At 45.7% G+C, this 25,846-nt stretch overlaps 1 protein-coding gene across 3 annotated transcripts in view; it reads right to left on the bottom strand.

Annotated features, from left to right (window-relative positions):
* The window catches only part of SAMSN1 (SAM domain, SH3 domain and nuclear localization signals 1), a 1,266,558-nt gene that overhangs the window by 859,939 nt on the left and 380,773 nt on the right, over positions 1 to 25,846 (bottom strand). The window contains exon 1 of one of the 3 annotated variants that reach the window (XM_069636419.1): positions 10,005 to 10,050. The exons of the other annotated variants lie outside the window; for them this stretch is intronic. Within the exon in view, the coding sequence (XP_069492520.1) occupies positions 10,005 to 10,007 (3 nt within the window). The 5' untranslated portion in view covers positions 10,008 to 10,050. Of the gene's footprint in view, positions 1 to 10,004; positions 10,051 to 25,846 lie in introns of those variants that run through there. 3 annotated transcript variants of the gene reach the window in all.

The raw sequence follows: 25,846 nt of genomic DNA, 5'->3' as shown, positions 1-25,846 counted from the left end.
TGTTTAAAACAAAAATAAATAACTTCCTTTTGAGAAGGATTGCACTGTCTATGAGAGCTTCTAGGATTCATTTTCTACGGTAGGTTTTAAGGGTTGTGCATGATTTCTCTCCTGTTTTTATAAGGTTCTGAAGGACTCTGTGGCGGAATATGTTTTGTAAAATAATTGTTTTGGTATGCTTACTTACCACTACATCAAGATTTATAGGTGCAGCATTAGCAGTAGTGGTAGCTGAAGTCTTGTTAATTTCTTTCTGTTTCGTTTTACATTTTGATAGAGGAGGAAAAGTTTCTGTACTGGAAGCTTGTTTTGTTTCACTTAATGAGCTGTTTTGTTTGAACTTTTTGTATAAAATCTGCTAGAGATGGATGCTCATTTTGGACACTTTTATTTTGATTTGCACTACTTCTGCGTTCTTTTCTATGGAGTTGCTTTTTGGTAGGCATTCTTTTGGGTCTGTTGGAGAAAAAAAAGAAAGTGTGGGTTGGGTTGTTGTGCAGTGTATGCGTGCTTTGTGTATGAGTGTCTAAGTATGATGGTAAGGATGATTGTGGAGGTGTTTGATTGTGCAATGGGCACCTACATCAAGTTGGGAAGGCTATTCTTTTATTTGTGTGGTACTATACTGGGTTCAGATGACAATATAAAGTATGGAACTGGTGAGGGAAGCATTAATACTACATCTAATGGTAAAGGGTTAATACACTTGATTGTTCTACAATACTAAAATGCTAGTGTGTTTGAGTAACAGTTAAAACATTAGGTTAGTATTGTACTTACTTTTTTGTATGGAAAGAGTAGGTTTCTTCTAAGTCCTTGTTCGTACTTCAGACGCTGCTGCTTTTCAGGAGAGTGGTCTTCAATGCAATAGTAAAAGAACGAAGTTAGTGAATATGTGTGTTTATAGCACTTTTGTAAATGTACACATTGTTATTTTTTGTTTTCATAGTTATACTGTTATTTCGCCCATTTTAAAATATGAAATAATATTTTTTTAGATAGGTGTGTGTGTAAACACACATTTGTAGAGCAGAAAGGTTTGCAATTGACACTAAATCATAGTAGATGGAAGAAATGACAGTAAGTTCATTTTAGAGTTTTTACAGGGTAAGTGGCAGTTACTCTGTTTATATTTTTATTTATTTTATTTTACATTTTTAAAGTGCTCACACAGCCCGCGTGCTTCTAGGCGCTGTTACAGGAATTGTTTGTTTTTTAGTTGCGTAATTATTTTATCTTAGTTGCGTCTTTATAACACACATAAACACCCGTGAGGGTTCTATGTGAGGACCCGGGAATCGAACCTGTGTTGCTTTGTGTCGTTTTGCTTCCAAGGCACGCATGTTGCCGGTGAGCTATGCTCCCGGGATGTATTGTATTGCTAGAAGAGCTGTACATGTACTGTGTATAAAATATATATACCTGTAGTCTGTGTTCATGCATGTGGATGTGCATGAATCTGCAAGTAGATGTATTGGGGAGTTTCATAGTAGTTGTTGCTCTAGGTCCTTTGAAGTCACAGCCGAATTGTACTGAGTGTGCTCAATTGTACATCTAAAGTGCTGATCTGTGATGATAGGGTTAGATGTAGAGTTCTTGGATGTGATTGGTGGATGATTGTGTGACTGCTTAACAGTAGCCAAAGAGGGAATGGTACAGAGAGTGAAGTGGAAAGAGTAGAAGGGCTGTCCCATTGTTACATGCTCTACGGTCACTGTGGTTGTCAGCAGACCGGGCGTTCCACATCCAGGGTTTCTCAGCAAATCCAGCATGCAAAAGGGACTGTAGAGATCAGCCAATCAGATGTTGAGATTGTGGTTCGTGTTGAATGAGACTGTGTATAGTGAAGATGGCAGAGGTGGAGAAAGTCAGGGTGTTGGTGCTCGGAGATATGTTTGTTGATAGTTTGGAGCAGTATACTAAATGTAGGAATGTGGCAAAGAATTTTGATGTGAAAGGAGTGGAGGTGGTGTGGAGTACTGTGCCTGGTTTTCATTTGCAGGCAATTTTGGAAGTTGGATGTGGCTAGGTTCAATAGTCCAGATGTAGTTGTCCTGCACTGTGGTACTGTGCATTTGGGCTATGTCAGTCCCCAACTTTGTTGCAAGATCTGCAAAACTTGGTTCAGAGAATCATGAAAGTCCTTCCAAATGCCAAGGTTATTTTTTCTGCGTTCTTACCTGGGGAAGTATCGGACAATAGTTTTGTTTTTTGTCCTCAGCAATATATTGCTAGGTGTGCAATCGACCGAGGCATGTTTGCTTTCATGCTTAGAGCTGGTATGTTCTTTTGTAATAATGAGAACATTGATTCTGATAATGCTGTTTATTTTAAAAAAGATGGCATTTCTTTATCTTTTAGGGGAAACTTCATGCTGTTTTGGAACATAAGGGTTGCTTTGGAGAAGCTAATTTGAGGATTTTTGGAGGAAAATAAAAAAACAAAAAAAATAAAAAATAAAAGGTGTTTTTGAAGCATCTGCAAAAAAAACAAAAAAAGGTTCTTTTCAGAGCCAACCTCAAAGGGGAAATGGAGCAAACTATTTAAATTTTAATTCCGCACTTTCAGATTTTCGATCTGTCCCCGGACAGTGCAGTTGTACGTACGCGGACAGCGCGTATTACATACAGGGATTTTGGGGTTGAGAGGCATGCAAATGAGAATGAGCAGAGCAAGGCATTGTTTAAGAAGGTTTACTGGGTGTGTTCTGTAAGGAGAGAGTTTGTCAGTAGGTCTTTTTACTGAGAGAAGAGCAGATAGCTATGGCTGTGTGTTTCACAAAGCGGATTGTCTGGGTTTTGGGAGATTCTTGGATAAATTGGTTGGAGGTGCATGTAGATCGCTGTGGAGTGGCGGCACATCTTGGATTCTCTCATGTGGAAGTGCACTGGCATGGAGTGGGTGGAATGAAGTGCACTTCCAATGAATAAAATAATGTCTGGATGATGCTTTGGTGACACAGCATCATCCAGACATTAATTTTATTCATTTTTTGAGGGAACAGTTTAGGACATGTCCCTGGAATCTCTTTGCAATTTGCAATGAAAGAAGGACTTGGGAAAGTCATGGACATTTATCCAAACTCCAGAGTAATTGTTTCCCGTATTGGGCAGAGACGAAATGTGGTTGCGTTCTTTTTCATTTGGTCCACAAATGGAGAAAGCAAGGCGCAATGTTAACAAGGTTGTTTGTGCCTTTTTGAGAGATGTTGGTATGTCCTCTTTTCAGAATGAAAACATTATGTTTTGTAGCAGACACATTTTTCACAGAGATGGAGTATATCTTACTTATGCCGGCAATCAGATTTTTCTGCGAAATATACAAAATTAATTGCAATCTTTTTTGGAATTACAGCAATCCATTTTGCAGTAGGTGTTGACCATTTGAAGTTTTTGAAACACAAGAAAACACCACAAAAAGGCTCTTTTCAGAGCCACCACTCCCCCCTATAGAAAAGTGCATTCCCCAAATATACATGTCTGCAGACTTCTAAAAATGCACAGGGCCCTGCAGTATTTATTTGTCACTTCTATTTTTAAACTATGAAAGCTGCCTCTGAAAAGAGCCTTTGTTTTTGTTTTTTGTTTTTTTGTTTTTTTAAACAAGACACACAAGGAAAGGAGGGAAAAGGAGGGTAAGGAAGGGACACCAACGGGGATAAGAAAGGACAGATGGACAGAGGAAGATGTAGGGTGGGCCTTATTGAGGTAGGTCGCAGACCTTCTGATGTTCCTTGACCACAGTCTCGAAAGCACTCCGACGGTTTTCAACCCTGCAGAGTACTGCGTCGCAGTACATGCACAATTGTGAACTTCGTATTGTGAACTTCGAAAGGTAAGGGTCAACGGCATCATGGATGGCCTGCAAGGCAGCTGGAGGGATGCGCTGTGCCACAGGAGTGTCTTTTGTGGTGACAGTAGCGGAAACGGAGGATGCTGCAGAGGAACTCAACCTACTACGTTTATTGCAAGGTACGACCTTACGAATAGCCCCATTGTGGAACCACTTTAGGTGTCGCTTCATTGATGTAGTACCATAGCTATACGAACCAGGCTTGCCAATACTGAGCACCATGCGGCACTGAGTGAAGATCATCTAGCGCGCATCAGCTTTTGACTTTCAATCAACAGTGGTAAATAACCACCACACCCAAGACTCATGATGAGTGCTTGTAGTAGTGACTTCCACTACCTCATCCTCTTCATCCTCTTTATCACTCTCCTCTGCATCCTCAAGCCTGTTCCCCTCTGCAGGCCCTTGGGGGTGTGGAGGTGGTGGAGGGGGTGGGGGTGCTGATGCTGAGGCAGTAGCAGCATAAGCAATTTGGGATGCCATCACCAGGAACCAGGAACCAGAAACCAAGAACAGCAACCTGTACAATTGTCCTGCTGTAAATCTTGGAAATCCAAAAGCAGAATAGGGATTGGCTCTGGGGTGTGGCCTTTTATAGGGGTGCTGGGGCGGATTTTGCGGACACCCGCGCTGTCCCCGAACACTTTGAACACCAAGAAAGGGCTCAAAAAGTTCCAAAAAATATGTAGATTGGCAGGGACATTGTCTGGGACATGTGCAATGGTGAACTTTTACTGTACAATATTTTGGAGTGCTCAAAAAAGCACTTTTTAAATGTTCGGGTGGCCGGACAGTGTCCGCAAATCAGGACACACGCTCAGCGTGGGTGCGGTCACATGATGACGTTGCGGACACGTTCACGAATGGGACGGCTGTCTGCAAGACACCAAATGCGCAGGGACAGTTGGGCGCATGCGCGCGGGTGTACTACGGACATTGTTCGGGTCCCCGAACTAATTAAAAGTGCGACACACGTGCGGCTGACAGTTACGGACAGGCGCCATGTTCGTAGGACCCAAGGATGTGGTACGCATCTGCGTGGGTGTTCTACGAACAGTGTTGAAGTCCCTGAATAAAATAAATGTGCGTCAAAACTTTGTCACTTCTATTTTTAAACTGTGAAAGGAGCCTCTGAAAAGAGTCTTTGTTTTTTTAAAATCTTTTTTAATTTTTTTTTTAAACAAGACACAAGGAAAAGGGGGAAAGGAGGGTAAGGAAGGGACACCAACCACAGGGATGAGAAAGGACAGGTGGACAGAGTAAGATGAAGGGTGGGTCTTACTGAGGTAGGTCGCAGACCTTCTGATGTTCCTTGACCGCAGTCTCGAAAGCACTCCGAAGGTTCTCACCCCTGCAGAGTACTGCATCGCAGTACATGCACAATATTGTGAACTTCGAAAGGTAAGGGTCAACAGCAGCATGGATGGCATGCGAGGCAGCTGGAGGGATGCGCTGTGCCACACGAGTGTCTTTTGTGGTGACAGGAGCGGAAACAGAGGATGCTGCAGAGGAACTCAATCTACTATGTTTATCGCAAGGTACAACCTTATGAATAGCCCCATTGTGGAACGACTTTAGGTGTCGCTTCATTGATATATGAACCAGGCTTGCCACGACTGAGCACCATGCGGCACTGAGTGCAGATCATCTAGCGCGCATCAGCTTTTGGCTTTCCATCAACGGTGGTAAATAACCACCACACCCAAGACTCACGATGAGTGCTCATAGTAGGGACTTCCACTACCTCATCCTTTTCATCCTCTTCATCACTCTCCTCTGCATCCTCATGCCTGTTCCCCTCTGCAGGCCCTTGGAGGCGTGGTGGTGGTGAAGGGGGTGGGGGTGCTGATGCTGAGGCAGTAGCAGCAGAAGCAATTTGCGATGCCATCTGGAAGGTTAATAACCAGGAACCAGGAACCAGAAACCAAGAACAGCAACCTGTTCAATTGTCCTGTTGTAAATCTTGGAAATCCAAAAGCAGAATGGGGATCGGCTCTGGGGTGTGGCCTTTTATAGGGCTGCTGGGGTGTGTTTCGCAGACACCCGCCTGTCCAAGAACACTTTGAACACCAAGAAAGGGCTCAAAAAGTTCCAAAAAGTATGTAGATCGGCAGGGACATTTTCTGGGACATGTGCAATGGTGAACTTTTACTGTAAAATACTTTGGAGTGCTCAAAAAAGTCGGGGGCCCGGACAGTGTCCACAAATCAGGACACACGCTCAGTGTGGGTGCGGTCACATGATGACGTCGCGGACACGTTCATGAATGGGACGGCTGTCCGCAAGACACCAAATGCGCTGAGATGGTTGTGCGCATGTGCGCGGGTATTCTACGGACAGTGTCCGGGTCCCCGAACTAATTAAAAGTGTGACACACGTGAGGCAGACAGTTACGGACAGACGCAATGTTCATAGGACCCAAGGGAGTGGTGCGCATGTGCGCGGGTGTTCTACGAATAGGGTTGAAGTCCCCAAATAAAATAAATGTGCGTCAAAACTTTGCGGACAGGCAGACGGGATATGTGTTCTAGGGATATATTAATTCTTAGAAAATACCCCCATTTTGGATGATTGCGGACAGGAGGACATCTTGTGTGTTCTAAGGACACCTCCATTTTAATTACCAACAGTACGAACAGGTATATTGTCCTTAGGACACCCACATTTTGGTTAATTGCGGACATAACGGACACCCGCGCTGTCCGCAGACACCCAAACTGCCTTTTAAAAAAAAAATAAGACACAGGCATATTCTAAGAACACACTTAAAATTGTATTATTGTAAAACAGTATAAAAATTACAAAAGAGAGGGGGAAGCAGAAACTGAAACAAATATAGGGGAATTAGGGGTATGGACATGATGTATGGAAGGGGAGGAAGGGATGGAAGTCTCATTGTAACATTTTTCTTGCTGGGGAGGGTTTGGGGATAGTTGGCTGGGACATGGAGAGGGAGAAAAGGTACATGTGGGACAGTGATATTCAGCCCTACAGATAAGGTGCATATCTTGGCTTTATACGCAAGTAATTAAAGCCATTGCGGAGCATTTAATTTTCTTCTGCGTACCATTTATGCTGTATTTATTTTCATTAAAAAGCATACTTTCCTCCACTAGATGGCAGTAGAGGGCAATAATCTCCATATCTGAGTATATTGCACAACTTCTTTTATTAAATCACTGAAAGTACAGTGGGGTTAACTAGATTTTTTGGGACTTCTAGTTTACCATTCAAGCTTAACATGTTGATGTAAGGATTTACATGTTGCCATGTGGCGTTATTATGCAATTTGTGTTTTTGGAAGTAAACTCTTTAAAAGATCATTACTGTAGGCCTTGAAATCCAAACTATTTGTACTGAGTAAAGCTAGGAAGGTATGTGGTCAAATTTACAGTGTGGATTAAAATCCCTGCTTCACTGTTCAGCCAAGGTTTGTGATCCTGGTCCCCTGTCCCCATACTCCAACCTGCCTCCCACCCCATCTGTCCGGCCATCCTACTCCCTCCTTTTTTGATGCAACGAGAGGACCACTAGTTCCTTTTTTCCACTTCCACCACTGATGTGATTAGCGGTCATAGGCTGAATTTGCTGTGATGCATGTTATGTCCGAGATGCAGATTCTTGGCTATCTAGGAGGAAACCTATCGGGCAATCAAGACTGCTCTCCTAGGATAGAAGTAGAAGATGGGGGAAGGTACAGACAAGTCTTTAATACTCGAGGAGTTCATGTGAAGTTATATTAAACAAGCAGCAAGGAGTAAGCCAAGAGATATAAACTTTGTCATGTGCATTATATAAATGGTCACTACTATTATTGCTACAGGTCGAACAGTGGAACAGAGGCCAGTCAGGATTTTTTAGTAGTAACTAGTTGGAAATAAATCACTTGTAGTAGCAATTTCTATTTTTGCTAAAAAAGGCACAGTGGCAAAAGTATTTGTCCAGGATCACACACTTTAGTGTTGAAGTAGGGCTTTGGGACCAGTCTTCAACGTATGCACTTGCCTGCATTTCTTCCTAACTGTAATTGCCAGAATTATGGTTTTTAGCTTTGTACACAAACAATAAACCAGTAAAACTATAAATATGCCTACCATAATGCAATTCAGCTTGCATGCACTTTTGGTTATTTCAAGTGTTATTGCTAACTAGTGTCTGGCGATCCACATTAATTTCCTGCAGCAGACAGCGGGAAAGGTAGATTAGCACTTTATGACTTTTGCTAAGATCATGTGTGCAAGTTCCTATAAGTAAATCATATGCCAACAATTGATTACTCACACTTCCTCTGCAGGCAATGCATCAGTCTCAATCTATAGTAGTTCTTAACAGAGTTTCTAGGCTCTAGAATTTTGAAAATAAAGCTGTGTAAGTACCAGGTCCTTGTAAGTTATTTTATGGCAGAATATTTTACACAAGTGTAATAACATGGTTAAAGCCAAGCCAGACAACTTTGATCTACAACTCTTTTGGGCTACGGGTCTGATTTTACGTATGCATTGGGTGTATTTTGGATACGTTTTACTCTCTTGCAGAGGAGAAAACTCATTTTTACGCTCTTGAAATTGCATTTACGCTCTAATTTGAAAAATCATGCGTAAAATACTCCCACCTCAAAATCTTATCTGGAGCACTGGTGATATTTAATCTTTTCTTTAATGTGGTCCACAACAAGCTGTTTTAGAAGATTGAAACTTTTCATTAACATATCCCTTTTTAGTTCCATTCGTTTCATAGGATCTTCTAATGTCTCTCTTGGTATATTACACTTATTGTCTGTATGGTCTGTTAAAAAACATATGGCAAGTACACATAAAGTAATGGCTTTTAATTGGCTTATATAGAGAAATGATGTGTGTACCATTAGTATCACTGTCCTCACGTGGGAAATTTTCTTCCAGCCATTCCAACGTACTGGACATTTCTGTGTAAAAAATAAAAATATTATTTTTAGTGTACGTAATACTGAAAATGTATAAATACATGAAATAAATATTATGTACTTACTAGTTTCTTACAAACTGTTGGTGTTACTGCTGTGTAGGTATGCTCTTGCTTTTTGCTGCACAGTTTCTGTGATGTGATGTGATGTAATTCTGTTGGAGGCATTTTTATTTTGTTTTTGTATATTCCTTTATATTGGAAACAATATTTCAGTGGATGGTTGGTGTCTTATATATACAGTTTCCACTTCTTATTTATTATTAAATGTAATGTATTTATGTGGTGCTTTTTTAACATGTTTGGTGTTCTTATTGTATGATACAATAATGTAAGATACCCCCTGAGTGAAATATGAGCATATCAAGGAAAGTAAAGTAATTTCAAAAAAGGCAGAAATATAAGCAAGTGTTGATAACCTTACAGATTATCTTTATACACACAAAGCTGTGTTTTCCCGTATGTATAGGTTTCATATGCTGTGAGTGAACCCCAAGTGAATTACTGTAAGAACATATTTGAAGTATAACTCTACAAATATAGTACTTGAATATGAATTATGACTATATGAATTTTTAATTCCTACTGTTACTGGCCTAGATATGTCAGTAAAGGAGAAAAGAGGGAGCCAGACATGAGATGCCATCAGTGATGTCATCAATGACATCTGTGATGTCATCTTTGATGTCCTGGGTGTTAGTCTTAGCAGTGCACGGTGGTGGCGCCAGTTATGGTGCTTAGCTTACAATAACTGGCGAATTTCAGGGTTTTTTTGGTTTTACTTCGAACCATAATGTTCCTTTAACAAAGTTTTTTTCACTGAATACATAAAATATATACAATATACAAACAGACAAACTGGGCGACCCCAACATATATCTTGTCTCAGCGCTCCTCGCTGCTTATTCGTACCCCTAAAAATACTCCGATTGGAGTGTAAGTTATCTCCCTAAGTTATCTCCCTTAGCGAACCTTGTTCGCTCGTAGCCTAGGTATATCCACTTGGATTTTGAAATCACTTCTTCTCGACGTCCCTTGGACGTAGGATTATGGGTTTAATCTGTGATGCTATTTGTCCTATTTATATACCTCTATATGACGCTCCTCATTTACTAAATACCCCACCTAACTTCTGTTACTTTCATCTCATTATCACTTTCGCAACTTAATATGCATACATCGTTTTTTGCCACCTTTCTCAATCTACTCACCATTCGCTTTCAGCTCCTGACCCTCGGGATCGTCTCATCCTCAATCGGCCACCGTAGCCTTCAGTCCGCTCAGCTGCCTGTAGAAATCGGGAGGGGAATTCCGTGAAAGAGGGACCCATCCCACCTATCACTAATGTCTTGCAAGAACTTATTTTTGGTCGATATCCACAGGAAGCCTTGCAGTCCTGTAACTAAATGATGGAGGACATCCGATATTCCGAGACCCTTAAAAGCCTACTGGGTCGACGGATATTTAACCATCCTACCTCTGCTACCACTGGAACCCACAGACCTGGGTCCTTTAAGACGAGGTATGAATACTTAGAAATGGAAGGGGGTGCAGAATTTGCTCATACATCAATAATCAAAGCAATTTAGGAAGTTGGCAAAACTCAGTGCTGTTTTATTTGCAATTGTCTAAAACAGGGAGTTACAATGGACATCAACGGACGTCGCAAAGCACAATCTCAATAGTTTCATAAAAAACATTACTTTTATAGTCAAAATACATCACCATTGATGATATACTACGTGGCAAACTACAAAACCTACTTAGTGGTGTTAAACAGGGAACATCTAAGTATACGCTACATACTAACGGGGGTTGTGATTATATCTCTAACATCAGGTGCACAACTAAGCCCTCCTCTAGTGCAAGTCATCTTCATCATCACAAAATACACGACGATTCATTGGGTATAAAAACTATATGGCTCTCTGTTACGTGGCCCTCTACAATTGGTTGGCACGCTTGTACCCTTCTGGAATATTCCACACACTAGCAGCACACAGGCTGGTTACCCCTGTGCTGGGAGGGTCGGCTTGATCATGCCTCCCCACCCAATTAGCCCAACATTCATCATAACTCTTGTGATCTGCCATTCAATTAAGGCTTTGAACTTGATTTTGCAGAAGCTCTATGTACCTGAGAATATAAGGGAGTGTGGCATGGTCTTATCTTCTGGTTTCGGAGGAGCTCGACCCAAAATCTATTTTCATTTGACCATGTGACTGGCGACCACGTTTTCGAGCTCTTTGCTGCATATAATACTATTAAATGGTGAACTCCTGACTCCTTCAGTGTTTTCTCATCCCACCTCAAACAGAGTTTGTTTCTTTCTCACGTTCATGTAACTACTTAACAGATAACCAGGCTCAGAGTGGCCTCGAGTCGTGGTGCTGGGCCAGACAGCCTTTCTTGAGCTCTACTTCACCATTAGCTATTTTCCAACTGCGCCACAATGAAACCCTTTCCATTCACAGGGTTTAATTCTTGCTAAAGTGCATTGTGGAACATCCAGGTTCTATATATTCCTATGTATATACATTGGCGCATCACCGCAATCTATTCACTATGTAGCTAGCCTCACGATTATTTCGTCTACTTGCCTTACAGCATCTGTACAAGTGCAAAATGACTTTGCATTTTCTTCAGTGTTTCTTTGCACAAACATCTTCATTTCTATCCTGAAATGTTGCTTGTCTTTAACACCTCCTCAGATCTTATACAATGTCTATGTTCTTTCATCTTGTGTATCTTTTCAGGGTGCATCAGTTCTGATTTGTATGACATCACCAGTCGTCTTTCTCATACATTTTGACACTTTTTCTTGTACTCCATCCAAAAGGCCATTGTTTCTTTGTGAATGCACATAGGGTTTCCTCAATGGATAACTTGTTTCAAGAATTCTTTGCGGTACAGGCATCCTCACTGGTACTGCAAGTGTTGCAATTTCTGGTTTCCAACATAAAGGCAACATGGGGACAGAGCTTCTGGTAGGGGCTTTTGGCTTTTCTTCTACACTAAATAACTCAGATTAGTAAAATAAGACAATTCATTGATTTGCTCCATGGACATTTTCACCCGCTTAGACCAAGGAATGGACACCAATGCCATATTTCTCCTGGGGAAATTAATAATATGATTGGTCAAGGCTGCTTTACAGTTACTCCAAACTGTCAGCCACTGCAGTACAGTTCTACTACAAGTTCATCCTCAATGAGCCCAACCCTACTTGGCTGTGCATTGCATAGTTTGGAGCTGGTCTGGGAACAGGAACACCCATTTGTTGTTTAAGAAAATCGTTACCACTTTTTGAAGTTAGAAGTATCCAATAACCCCCTCCCCCAACCAACCCCCTTCCGGACCTCATATATTTAGCTAATGGTATGGCTTTTAATGCATATACCCTTGAGAGCATCTCAATAGGTTGTACCTTAAACATTTTAGAAAATCTGTTAATATGTAAGGCTCCAATACATTTGGTGGAAATGCGAATGCCCAAATACTCACATTTGGAAACAACAGTGATGAGATTATTACAGGAGTAGAAACCAGGGATTTTTGTCATGTTCCCCCCACTTGACAGAACATAACGGCTGATTGATCCATATTTCTATTGAGTTCTAAATTGTTCATAAATTACATGGAAACATGAATTAAACTGTGCTAAGCACAAGGTTTATGTGCTATTGTAAGCATGTCATCCGGCAAGACCAGGTCAGCTAAGAGCATGCCTCCTATCTTAGGTAGCCCTGGACAGCTTGAAAAGAGTGACAAGCAGGATGCACACCCTGCTGGACCCTCTTGCTGCTTGGGAAAGCAATGTACAATGGTTATCCTTTCCGCTCTGTACGCAAGCAGTTGTATTCTGACAGATTTGAGAAAGAATGTTTAAAATGCCATCTGGACATCTAAGAACCTTTAAAATCTGCCTACGTTTAGGTCTGTTCACCTTGTCCAATGCTGTTCTCAAGTCCATAAAAGGAAAGTAAATTGTAATGTACAAAGAATTTGGAATGGTTAAATAAAGGTTTAACATTTGTTCATTATATCCCAATACCGCCCTATAACCCAGTTAGATTGAGGAGAATATGTTACTCCTTTTAACCCATTCTTCTAGCTTGGCAAACAAGGCTCTGCCAAAATTGTTGAATTGTCAATCTAAAAGTTACCTATGGCTAAGCCCTATTTCTCTTTTTGAAAATGGGAAGAATAGCAGCGTGTAAACTTATTTTTATCTGTCATTGCATTACAACTAATTGTTACTAACGGTACCTACAAAGGAGTTAAGTTCTTGAATAAATCAGAGAGTTTGCTATGTGGCCCGGGCAGCGATTCAGGCCCTGAGCCACCAATGCGTTACTGATATCAATAAAAAATGTAAACGTGCCCCGGCTCATATAATTTTCAAGCAGCACCCACGGCCTATTGTCTTGGGATAAAATATAACATTCCCTTTCAGTCCCACCATTAGAGACAAAGATAATGGAAACATGCTCTGTCCAGGCATGATCTTCAACATTGGTACCTGTGTCATTTAATGAACGTAGATGCTTAGGACACTTTACTACCAGGTCAAAAGATTTCTTAACGTGTGACGCATCAACCAATTCTGACCAAGCCTCCCCAGCTAGATCGGCCTTTCGCTTCAATCTGCACTCCCTTAAAGGTACATCTGCTTGGACTATCAAGCATATTGCAGTGGCTGGTTCCTTCAAGAAAAGCAGAAGAGTCTGTTTCGCCACTCTGCATTCCCCATTGAACCAGCCATCCCCTATATCCGTACATCTGTAACAGATCTAGCAAAGGTCTGGTCTCTGTCTGTGATGGGCTTGCCCGTGCCTCGGGCCGCCCCATACTAACACACACGCATGCACACAATCACTGAGCCGACTGCACGTACGTCTGTGCTTTCCAAGGTCCCGGCGGCAACTGCTGCACGGACCGTCTTTAACACAACCGCGCATTCGCGGGACACAACGTGGCTCGCGCATGCGCGTCTACATCCCTCCTTTTCTTTAAGCAGAAAAACAACTTCCAACATCAATGAAACATGACAACTTTAAATGGGCCCAACGGGGCCGCTGACCTGACTGCCGCGTCGGCTCAGTCTCCTGAGTCCAGGACGTAGTCCTTGAGACGAACAGGCATTCTGCGACCATGTCGCATGGGATATCGGCGGCTGCTCCTTGCGGTCGGCTTTGGGACGTCCATCAGTGGCATTATGTCCTCTGCTGGATCTACCTCCGGGTGGTCTACCACAGCATCGGGTGGGGACGCCCCTTCCTGCTCTTCCTTATGATGACGAGCGTCCACCTTCTTGAAGAAGGACCGGTTGCGGGTGATGGTCCCTTTTTCATTCACGGCGGTGACCATGGTTCCCTTAACATGAGTAACCATCCACGGTTGGGGCTCATATGGGAGTTACAGCTTCCCTTCCGGTCGACGGTTCTGCATGAGCACCGCGTCACCCACGGCAACCTCCTTTTCTTGCAGACCTCTCTGCACGCTCTCTTTCTCGTTGCATGCCGCTCTCTACTCTCGGACTCTGTCGTTGTCGATGACCCCTAACTCACGGCCCTCAACTTCCAGGAGAAGGCCTCTCGGGCAGCGTCCAAACAGAGCCTCTGCCGGAGCAACTCCTGTCGACTGATGGGGTGTGGTACGATATTCCCAAAGAAATTCAACCAGTTTCTTTTTCAGATCTCCCCCTTCATTGGCCGATATTCTAAACACCTTGTTCAGGGTCCTCATGAGTCTTTCAGCTTCTCCATTAGCCCTGGGCCATAGCGGCGATACCTTGGTAGTGCTGGATCCCTTTTTCTTTCATATACTGTGCAAACTGGTTCCCCGTGAACGGCGGGCCATTGTCCGAGCATAGGATCTCCGGAAAACCATGGGTAGCAAACATCTTGTCCAGGGCCGTGATGATGTGTTCGCTTGCTGTTGATTCCACGACTTCCACCTCCGGATACCTTGACCATTGGTCAACTACCGCCAGAAAGTACATGCCCCTCCTGGTCGACCCAAAATCAGCATGGACAGTGCCCCACGGGCTCTCACTTCTTTCCATGGAGCTGATGGGTGGCGCTTTCTCAGTGGGACTTGTTGCTTGGCATGGCAGGCACCTCCTCACATGTAGTTCCACTAGGCTTTCTAGGTCCGGGAATCACACTTTGGGTCTTAGCCGCACCTTGGTTTTCGCGACCTGGTTACCCGTGTGCGCCAGCTCCAGAACTCAAGCTCTCAGCGACTGCGGAATGACAATCTGCCGTCCACGCAGCAGCAGCCCATCGTCCGATATCGAGAGTTCATCCCTCACCCTCCAAAGCGCCTGTAGATCCCGCCGGGCCGTTACGTCCCGCCTGGTGTTATTCTGTAGTACCTCTTTCCAATCCCCACTTCTTATCGCGGCCTGTATAATATGGAACACCTCATCGAATGATGATTCTTCCGCCACAACCTCTCTGGACAGAGTCATCGGCATAGCACATTCCACAATGTTATGGACAAACACCTGGTACTCAACCAGCTCCTGAGATCCCTGCGCTCTCTCATAGTTTGGGTGGCGAGACAGGGAAACTGCCGGATTGTTCATCCCAGGCCTGTACACGAGCTTGACCCCATACTCGATGAGCGCCAACATCCAGCGCTCGATCCGCGGTTGAGGCTTTGAAGATACACCCGCCAGAATGGGCAGAAGCGGTTTGCGGTCCGTCACAACTGTTACGGGTTTTCCCAGTATGTACAGACGAAAATGCCGGCAGCCCCATAGGATGGCCAACGCCTCCCTCTCAATCTGTGAATAGTGCCTCTCGGTGTCTTTGAGGGCCTTGCTCGCATATGCGATGGGTCACATATCACCTGTGGTCTCTGACTGCATGAGAACAGCACCCAGTTCCACGGGGCTGGCATCAATGATGATCTCGGACTTGGCGGTGGGATCAAAATACGCCATTGTGTCTCGATCTGAGAGAGCACGCTTGATCTCCATGAAGGCATCCTGTTCTCTCTTCTCCCACACCCATGTGGCATCAATTTTGGTCAATGCTCAGAGAGGTTCGGATAGGGACGCCAGACCTTTGATAAACCGCCCACAGTAATTAACCATCCCCAAGAAACTACGTACCTCCGTGGGAGATTGGGGCGCCGCGGCCTCACGGATGTCCTTGATTTTTTCAGGGTCTGGCGAGACACCATTGGCATGGAAAATGAATCCAAAGAATCCAATACGATCCTTGAAAAATTCGCATTTCCCCTTATGTAGAGTGAGGCCCAGATCACTCAGCCTCTGCAACATGAACTCCAGTCTCTTCATATGCTCGGCCTGGGATTCGGCAAAGACCAGAATGTCATCACTCATATTGAGTACTCCTTTGAGGCCGGCCAACGCTCCCCTGATGGCATTTTGAAAGACCTCTGCAGCGGAAGAAATGCCAAAACTCAAGCATTTAAATTGATAGAGGCCTTCATGGGTAGTAAAAGTCATAATGTATCTTGAGTCTGGGTGGAGCTCTAGCTGGTGATACCCCGACCTCAGATCCAACTTCGAGAATACCCTTGCCCCTTGCAGCTCTCCCACAATGTCATCCAACGTGGTTGTAATGTGGCTCTCCCGTTTCATGGCAGCATTCGCGAGACGCATGTCCACGCAGATGCGGACGGCACCTGGCTGTTTAGGCTTGGGCGCCACCAAAATAGGCGATACACAGGGCGTTGGCCCCTCAACCCTTTCAATGATGTCCATTTCCACAAGCAATTGCAGTTCCTACTCGACCTGCACCCGAAGATGGAACAGAATTTGTCGATGCTTTAGGGCGGTGGGCCGAATAGTGTCGTCGATGTGCAACCGCACTGGGGGAGCCTTCAACTTGCCCACCCCTTGAAAGATACTGGAGAACTTGTCTAGGAGCCGGTCTGTATCCACCTGATATACTTCGAGGGCAAAATGCACATGGTCCAGCGCCTCCGACGCAGCACAGCTTAGGAGTGAGTGTGGGCTGACGTCAGTGACGAAAAATCTTGCTTTGATGGTTTTGTCCCCCCGAGTCACCGGTGTCACAAACACACCTTGAATGGGCAGCGGTGTGTCACCACCAAAAGTAAATATCTTGGCTTTGGACATATCCAATGGGGGCGGCCCCGGGATGGCCTTGTAGTGGTCAGTGGCAAGTACACACACAGAAGCGCCAATGTCAATCAGAACCTGGGTGGGGGCAACCTGAATGTCCACGATGCACGTAGGTTGATGCCTTTTCTTTGCCCCTGTCACATAATTGGAAATGAAAAAGATCTCTTCCTCATATTCTTCTTCCTCAGCGATGTTGAGTCTTTGAGTGTCCTGCTCCAGTGTGGCGATGCTGCGCTGTCTCCGAAAGCCACCTCCACTCCCCCTTGCTGGCCCCTGCGCGTGGTCACCGTGGCGGCTGCGCCACATATTCGGGCATAGTGACCAGGATTGTTGCACCTTCAACAGACTCTCAGCTTAGCCGGACAGATTTCGGAGTGGGGCAAATCATACCCACAGTATTGACATATGGCCGCACTCCACTGCACAGGGCCCGGCTCCTGGTGCTTCTGGCTCCATTGTGATTTTGACGGGGCCTGTCTCCCCACTGAAAACGCTTCTTCACATTTGCCTGGGTGCACAGCTGCATCCATCTTTGCACCCCTCATCTCGGGAAGCTCATACACCCAGCCACTGTCCAATATTTGGGCTAGAGTCATACCTAGTTCTCGCAGAATCTGCCTGCGAAGTTTGCCAGAACTGCACCCTTGTTTAACTTGATTGCAGATCATGTTGTCCACGTTGTCCCACCTGCCGGTGCTTGCCATCTGTCGCAGATGTACGCAAAACTTGTCGAGAGATTCGTGCTCATGTTGCTTCTCTCCGCAAAAAAGGAACCTCTCGAAGTCAACATTGGATAACAGAATGAAATACTTCTGGAGTGCCGTTTTGACAGCTGCATACGTCACCACCTGCAAGTTCAGGGACTCATATATGCGTAGAACGTCTATGCCTGCTGAATATAGTAGAGTGGCCCTTTTCGCATCGTCATCGGTCTCTCCGGTGGCTGTGAAATACATAACTCATTTCTTGATCCACAAGAGGCATTTTTGGCCGAGTTTTGAATGTGGGCCGGAGATGTCAAATTCTTGCACTGGGAGCAAAGAGCCCTGTTGCCGACACATCACTGTGGGTGGCGCAGTTGCTTCTCCGTCGCTGTCCGCCATGTTTTCACAGGCTGCACAGGCAACTCCCGCTGTCCTGGAAGCCGCAAACCTGACTCTACATGGACACACACATACCTTGAAAAATGTCCTGTAGTGCCTCAGTTTTGGCACTTGCCACAAGCACCAGAATGTGGACTAAAGAGACTCTCCAGCTCTCCACCGTGAAGAGCCCCCACCTTCCTGGTAGTTTCTGTGGTCCTCCTGGCTGGAGAACCAAAGGGGTTCCAAGAATTTAAGATTTTGATCTTCTTCAGCACGTGGCAGCACACGAGCACCCGTGCGGGCCGCTACTGCCTCACGTGTGAAAAATGCAAATGGCCGCCATCACTCGTGTCGGGTCTGTGGCGTGTTCGAGGAAGAAATGTACCGTTGACACGCTTGCGCGTGTCGGAATATCCCCCTTTTCACACCCATCCTCGTCGCCAATGTGATGGGCTTGCCCGTGCCTCGGGCCGCCCCGTACTAACACACACGCATGCACACAATCACTGAGCCGACTGCACGTACGTCTGTGCTTTCCAAGGTCCCGGCGGCAACTGCCGCACGGACCATCTTTATTACAACCGCGCATGCGCGGGCCACAACGAGGCTCGCACATGCACGTCTACAACTCAAGACATCACACTGTCCTTCCTGAGTCCTAGGGAGAGTGTCTACTTTCCAACCTGGCCACATAAAGTGGAGTCTTGTTATTTGGTCAGTCTCCTGGTCTGCCCCACGTCTTTGCAGTGCTCAATGCAAAACAAACTGCATCAAGGGTTTCGGCACAATGGAATATTTCTACTCAAGTCTTTGTTCAGATTTCAGCACGTTCAAAGCAATTGGGTCTGCCTGGAGTGCTACAGAGGGATGTCACCAATTTTCAGTGTTTTGATAAACAAAAACATTTCATTTGCTCAAACCTTTGGAGTTTGACTTCGTAAAGAAGATAAGCCATTGTAGAAGTTTAGGAACTATTTTCCCATTGTAGTTTCTAGTGAGACAAGATGAAGCCACAACTTACATATAGCTCAGAGATTGTCTAGTACCAGATTGTAATCACGTGGGTTTGGTATTTTAGAAACAAACGTACTCGCTATTGCTGTACCTTAAAAGATTGAATGGCTCAGAATTGAAAAGTTGTTGGGCCATCATCTTGTATGCATCATTCATCCATTTGAACGGTTGACCAACAAACACAAATATCTTTGATACTTAAGACCTAGGAAGGGTGTCTGCTCCTCAACAGTGCTGTTCCATAATTCTATGGGATGTGATTATGAAGGAAGGGAAGTGCTCCAATCCTTTATAGTAACAGCCATTGAAAACATGTTGAACACTATTTTTAACCAGTGTTTGAGTAAAGTGAAATACTGACCTTAATCAACAATGGGAGTAGGTCGAGTGCTCCTGGACCAGACGGACTATCAAATTACATACTCAAAATAGCTCCTGAAAACTGGACGGAATTTTGTTACACCTTATTCTCCCAAGTAATGAAGAAAAGTCAGGTTCTGCCTTCATGGAAACAAGCAATACTTGTTCCTATCTTCAGCAAAGGAGAGCGAGAGAATTCCAAACAACTACCGCCCAATCGCACTACTTGATGTAGTAGGAAAACCTTATGCATCACTAGCCCTAAAGAGATTGACTATACAGACATTAGAATCAGTAACCTTGGATGTCCGTCCAACCAGCTTGTCAAGAGAGTCGGGTGCAACTTAAATCTCTTTCTTTTCAACATTATGAAATCCCGATCCATACAAAACAAGAAACCTTTGTACGTGGCCTTTATTGACTTCCAACAAGCTTTTGACAGTGTTGATCGAAATCGCTTTTGGAAAAAAATAAAAAATTGGGACTGTCCACATGACTTACTCTCCGCAATTATTGCTCTGCACGAAGAGACCACCAATCGTGTACGCTTGAATGCAGCTGGACTACTGACATAAGAGATCAAAACTTCAAGAGGACTCAAGCAGGGGTGCCCATTGGCGTCGGCTCTGTTCAGTATCTTTATCTCTGACTTGAAAGATGCATTCATCTTGCCAACAGCAAATCCACCCAAAATAAATGGTACACCTCTAGGTTGGATGATCTACGTGGATAATCTCGTATTACTAGACCAAACACCAATAAGGCTACATCGGAGCCATAAATGCATACAAACGTACGTCGAACAAAATTACCTGAAAATCAACGTTAAAAAGTCTGACATTTTGATTTTACGGCACTTGTACGGCCGGATATCTAAAAATCAGATTTACAAGTGGGTCTTGGCTAAAGAACCAGTTCGAGTAGTAGATGCAACTAAATACCTAGGTCTCTACGTCAACGCACGCATGAATGAAGCCCCACAAATAACAGACCTCAAATGGAAAGAACCAACAACCTTAGAAGACAAGGTCTAACTCTACACAGAAAATATGGGACATTTTCTCTAATTCAGCTCATCAAATTTTACAAGCAGAACGTAATTCCTATTCTGACATACAGTGCTTAATCTACATTATCCACCCCGTGGGAAATATGGGACTTGTTAGAAGGGTTGTTCTGGGAAAAGATACTGAGACTACCAAAATGCCTGCCCATAGCCGTGATAAGGTTCGAATTTGGCCTATATATACCAGTAGTGTGGAACACACTGGCAAAATAAAATCATGACTTGCAACAATAGTCAACAAGATGCAAAGAGGTGCTAGCAAATATCAGTGCAAATGAATGGTCCCTAGTCAACAACCCAGATGACGTAAATAATAAATAAAACGATGATTGGCACGAAACGGAAAAAAGGGCTAACAAACACAACCCTAATTCTCTATTACAAACAACTGTCAGTTTCTTAAATTTTGTGCCAAATTACCTCATACAATTTCCAAGTGTACATCATAGAAACATGTTTCATAAGTTTAGGCTTAACATTATCCTGACAAAATAACTCTTATTTGCAAGACACGATGTGGACACACAGAACTCCCCTGTAGGTTCTGTAAAGATCAAAAAGAACCCCTATGCCATCTGATACTCCTCTGCCGCAATTTACGGGCAGGAAGGAGCAAACATATGGGCAACCTAGTCTCTAAGAATGATCATTTGTCCGCTGAGGAATAGTGTGGAACCGCTGTCATGAGGGACATGATTTTTAACTAATTTACGCTCTAGCCAAATTTCTACAAGTACTAAAAACAGACTTTTATAAAAGCGTCAAGAAGTCCTGTTGTAAATAATTCCTTTTTATCGGAATACTGACAATTAACCTACTCTGAAAGACGACTGTGTTGCCCATGTAGTTTAAACTTAATTTGAACATTGCTCTTAAGTAAAAGTTTCCAATAAACTAAACGCTCTTAATTAAAACAAAAAGAAAATATTTCTAGCAAGTTTTTATTTTACCTGTGTGTTCTATGAAAGATTGTATTATTTTGTTTCAAGTATGACACACTGCTGCAAATGAAATCTTCTGAATATGCATCTGTGAGATCAAAGAGGGATTAATTGATTGATTGTCCGTCTCTGTGTCATAATGCCGCTAGGTTCTGAGAGTAAGACCCAGGGGTGGACTGGGAACTAAAAGAGGCCCTGGAAATAATTACTGGGGACCAAAAGAGGCCCTGGAAATAAAGTTCAAAGTGGCCCTATATGACACATTGTCAGTAAGCCCAATGCTTTTCATATGAGAAAATTTGGAAATACCACACAAAAGAGGCCCAGGGTGCAGAGGCCCACCGGGAAATCTCCAGAGTTCCCTATGGGCCAGTCCACCCCTGGTAAGACCTGAAATCTCCGAAAAGAATTTGCACATTTAAATCAGACATGGACAAAGCCAATAGTTTGCGATTTTTAGTAGGTATGAGATAGGCACTTGCTAGGCACTGCCATTATGGTACTTCTACGTGGCCATCACATGGCAACAATCGGAAATAGGTGTGGCCACTTGCGTCGAATAGGCCAAAATTGTTGGTGTTAGCAATGCTTTTTTTTAAATGACATTAGTGCACGGAACAGATGCAACGGCATGCATATTGGTCTTTTTGCTTATAAATCAAGTGGCAGAAGACACACCTTCTCCAGACATTATTACACCAGGAGCTATTTTCCAATGGCAGCTAAGCCATTAACATTACGTTTGGAAAGACGGCTTAAAAATAACACTGGCAGACCCCCATACGGGACAGAGTATGATGACACTGGATACAATAGTTTGCTGAAAAGGATCACAGATGGGTGTGTTTTGGAAGGAGAAGAGTAGGTAGTGGGTAGGAATGGCCATAAGGAAACAATGCCCACAAACTGTATGTCATCTTCACATCCCATTTCACTTCTGTCTTTATTCCAATAACATACTTTAGCATCACAGGCAGCACGAACGCAGAGACCCCATGTCATAAAAATACAGGAGGAGTCATTTTGTAAGACCTGGAGTGTTAAAGCATGGCAAATAACCAAGGCATAACATGGTTTATGCCTGGCTCTATGTCTCTCGGTGAGTTCCTTTCTTTTTGAAGGTGGAGAAGGGACACAAAGCTGAAATTACATTTCCACTGTACATTCGTGCTCTGTATTCAAAGAGCCCATTGTTTAATGCCAGCATGGAGGTTGTTGGGGGTCTGTCCTTTGCCCCCCAGGCGTGCCCGTGAGCCCCCAACCCAACAGAGCTCACACGCACACGTCCGTCAGGTTCGGGCTCCCCGGTCGCTCTACCGCTTCCGGGAACGCCCCGTTTATTTAAGCCGCACGCGGCGACGTGCAACGTCACGCCGCCGCGTGCGCAGCCCTTACGGGGCAACGCCACACTCCTCCTTTTTCAGGAGGACACAAAATTACATTATTAGTTAAACACAACATATCACACAACAAACAACTTGCCCAAACTGGACCCAGGCCCCTTTAATGTCAGCCACCCTCACCCCGGACGACTCTCCAACTGTCCCAACACATACTCACTGAGGTAAGCGGGTTTTCCTCGCCCAGTCCTCTGGGGGTACCTCCCCCTCACCTCCGGCACCGGCAGTCGCTCACCAGTAGCCTCCCGACACGGAGAGGCCGGGACACCGAGAGGGGGCCCATCTTCATCAGGGATCTCGGCGACACCAGGATCCAGAGGGGGTTCAGTTCTCGAGTCCCCCAGCTTCTTGAAGAAGCTGACGTTACGGGTGACAACCGTTCGCCCATCGGAGGCCGCCACCATGGACCCCTTCACGGCGACCACATCCAGAGGCGCTGGTTCATAAGGTAGGGACAACTTCCCGTGAGGATGGCGGTTCCGGATGAGCACCTCATCCCCGGGTTCCAGCCGCTGGGGCCGCAGGCCCCGGCGCACGTTCTCTTGGCTGATCCTGGCCAGTCGGTCGTCCTCAACCTGCTGGTCGTTGATAATCCTGGGTTCTCTCTCCTGTACCTCCGGCAGTAGACCCCGGGGGCATCGCCGGAACAGCACTTCCGCCGGGGCGACACCAGTGGAGGCATGTGGGGTGGTGCGATACACTCTCAGGAATTGATACAATGCCCGTTGGAGGGGCTGGCCTTGTCCTTGCGCAATCCGAAATGTCTTGTTTAGTGTTCGCATCAGTCTTTCCGCATCGCCGTTGGCCCAGGGCCACAGAGGGGATATCTTTCGATGTTGAACTCCACAGCTGGCCAGGAACTCTGAGAAACGTTCGCTTTGAAATGGCGACCCATTGTCCGAGCACAGCGTCAGGGGAAACCCGTGGGTTGCGAAGATCTTTTCCACGCCGACTACCACATGCTCGAATGCCACCGATTCCACAAACTCCACTTCGGGGTACCGGGAGTACTCATCGACTATGGCCAGAAAATGGGTGCCCACGGACGTGGACCCAAAGTCCGCATGCACGACCTCCCACAAAGTCATCGACCCTTTTCTCCAGCTCCGGGAACCAGACCTTCATCCGCAGCCTCGCCTTCGTCTTGGCAGCACCCTGATGTCCGTGATGGGCCAAAGCGATCACTTCACCCACTTTGGAGTGGGGGACCACTATGCGATCCCCCCGGAGCAGGAGCCCCGACTCCGAGAAGGACAGCTCATCTTTCACCTTCCACAGCTGTTCAAGGGCGGTCTTCGCCTCATGGGTCCACCCTGCGAGAGCTTCCAAGACGAGCTTCCAGGAACCGCTCTGCATCGACTGCTTCAGTATCTGGAAGCACCCATCCTCGGCCGCCGCAGCCTCCAGCTCCGACAGGGGCAGTGCATTTGGTGTTGCTCCCTCCACCACCATCCGGACATTGTCGTCCGCTTCTTCTGCGCAGGTGTCTCCCGCCACTCCCCCACACACTCCGGGATGACGGGAAAGGAAGTCCGCTGCATTGTTGGCACCTGGCCGGTATTCCAGCGTGACCCCGTACTCAAGCAATGCGAGCATCCATCTCTCAATTCTGGCCGGGGGCTTAGATGACGAGCCCGCCAGAATCGGGAGCAGGGGTTTATGATCAGTCACCGGGCGCCCCAGCACATAGAGGCGAAAATGTCGGCATCCCCACAAGACCGCCAGGGCCTCCCTCTCGATCTGGGAGTACCGCTGCTCCGTTTCCGAGAGCGCCTTGCTGGCGTATGCTACGGGCCGGAGGTTTCCATCCGGGTCCACCTGGGTCAGGACCGCCCCCAGGCCGAACGGACTGGCGTCGACCACAATCTCCGAGGGTAGCGCCGGGTCGAAAAACGCCATGGTGTCTTCCGTTGTTAGGGCGCTATTGATGTCCTCGAACGCCGACTGTTCCAGTGGACCCCAGTGCCAGGCGGTCTCTTTCTTGGTAAGAGCTCTGAGCGGCTCAGACCTCGAGGCCAGGTTTTGGATGAACCGACCACAGTAGGTCACCATGCCCAGAAAACTTCTCACTTCCGATACGGATTCCGGGGGCTGTGCACTCTTTATGTCCTGAACCTTCCGCGGGTCGGGTGACACCCCTCCCTCCTTGAACACGAACCCAAAGAATTCTATTGATGGGCGCAAGAATTCGCACTTGTCCCTATGGAGGGTGAGGCCCAATGACTGTAGTCTCTCGAAGGTCTTGGCCAGGCGCTTCAGGTGGATCACCTCCGTGTTGGCAAACACCAAAATGTCATCACTGATGTTGAGTACCCCTTCAAGATCAGCAAGTGCACCACGGATAATGTTCTGAAACACTTCGGCAGCCGACGATACCCCAAAGCTCAACCTCTTGTACCTGTAGAGTCCCCGGTGGGTGGTGAATGTAGTAATGTACCGGGACTCCGGATGGAGGACAACTTGATGGTACCCTGCTCTGAGGTCGAGTTTGGAGAAGAATCTGGCCCCCTGGACCTCAGCAATTATGTCATCGATGGTCGGGGTCAGGTGTCGCTCCCTTTTTATGGCCTTGTTGGGTAGCCTCATATCCACACAGATGCGAACGGAGTCCGGCTGCTTTGGTTTCCTGGCCACGACAATGGGGGACACCCATGGTGTTGGGCCTTCCACTTTCTCGATGATGTCCAAGGCCACCAGGTTGTCCAGTTCTTTGTCGACTTGCTCCCTCAGATGAAAAGGAACTCTCCGGTGTTTCAGGGCAATTGGTTGTACTGAGTCGTCAATGTGTAGCCGACTGGATCACCGGTCATTCTCCCAATGCCGTTGAACAGGGCTGCGTACTTGTCCAGTAGATCGTTGATATCTTCCAGGTATACTGAGTATGCAAAACTCACTATCCCGAGTGCCTCCGCAGCCGCACAGCTCAGCAGGGTGTTGTGGCTTATGGGGGTCACATAGAACCGGGCTCTGATCTTTGAGCCTTCATGCTCCACCTTCGCCAAGAACGCTCCGTCCAGCGGTATGGGCTCCAGTCCACCGAAGGCGAAGATGCGAGCTCTTGG

This window comes from Ambystoma mexicanum, chromosome 7p (genome assembly GCF_040938575.1).
Source record: "Ambystoma mexicanum isolate Mex_15411 chromosome 7p, UKY_AmexF1_1, whole genome shotgun sequence".
Lineage (NCBI taxonomy): Eukaryota > Metazoa > Chordata > Amphibia > Caudata > Ambystomatidae > Ambystoma > Ambystoma mexicanum.
The sequence above is the reverse complement of the archived record's forward strand: the minus strand, read 5'-3'. Positions and strand labels throughout refer to the sequence as shown.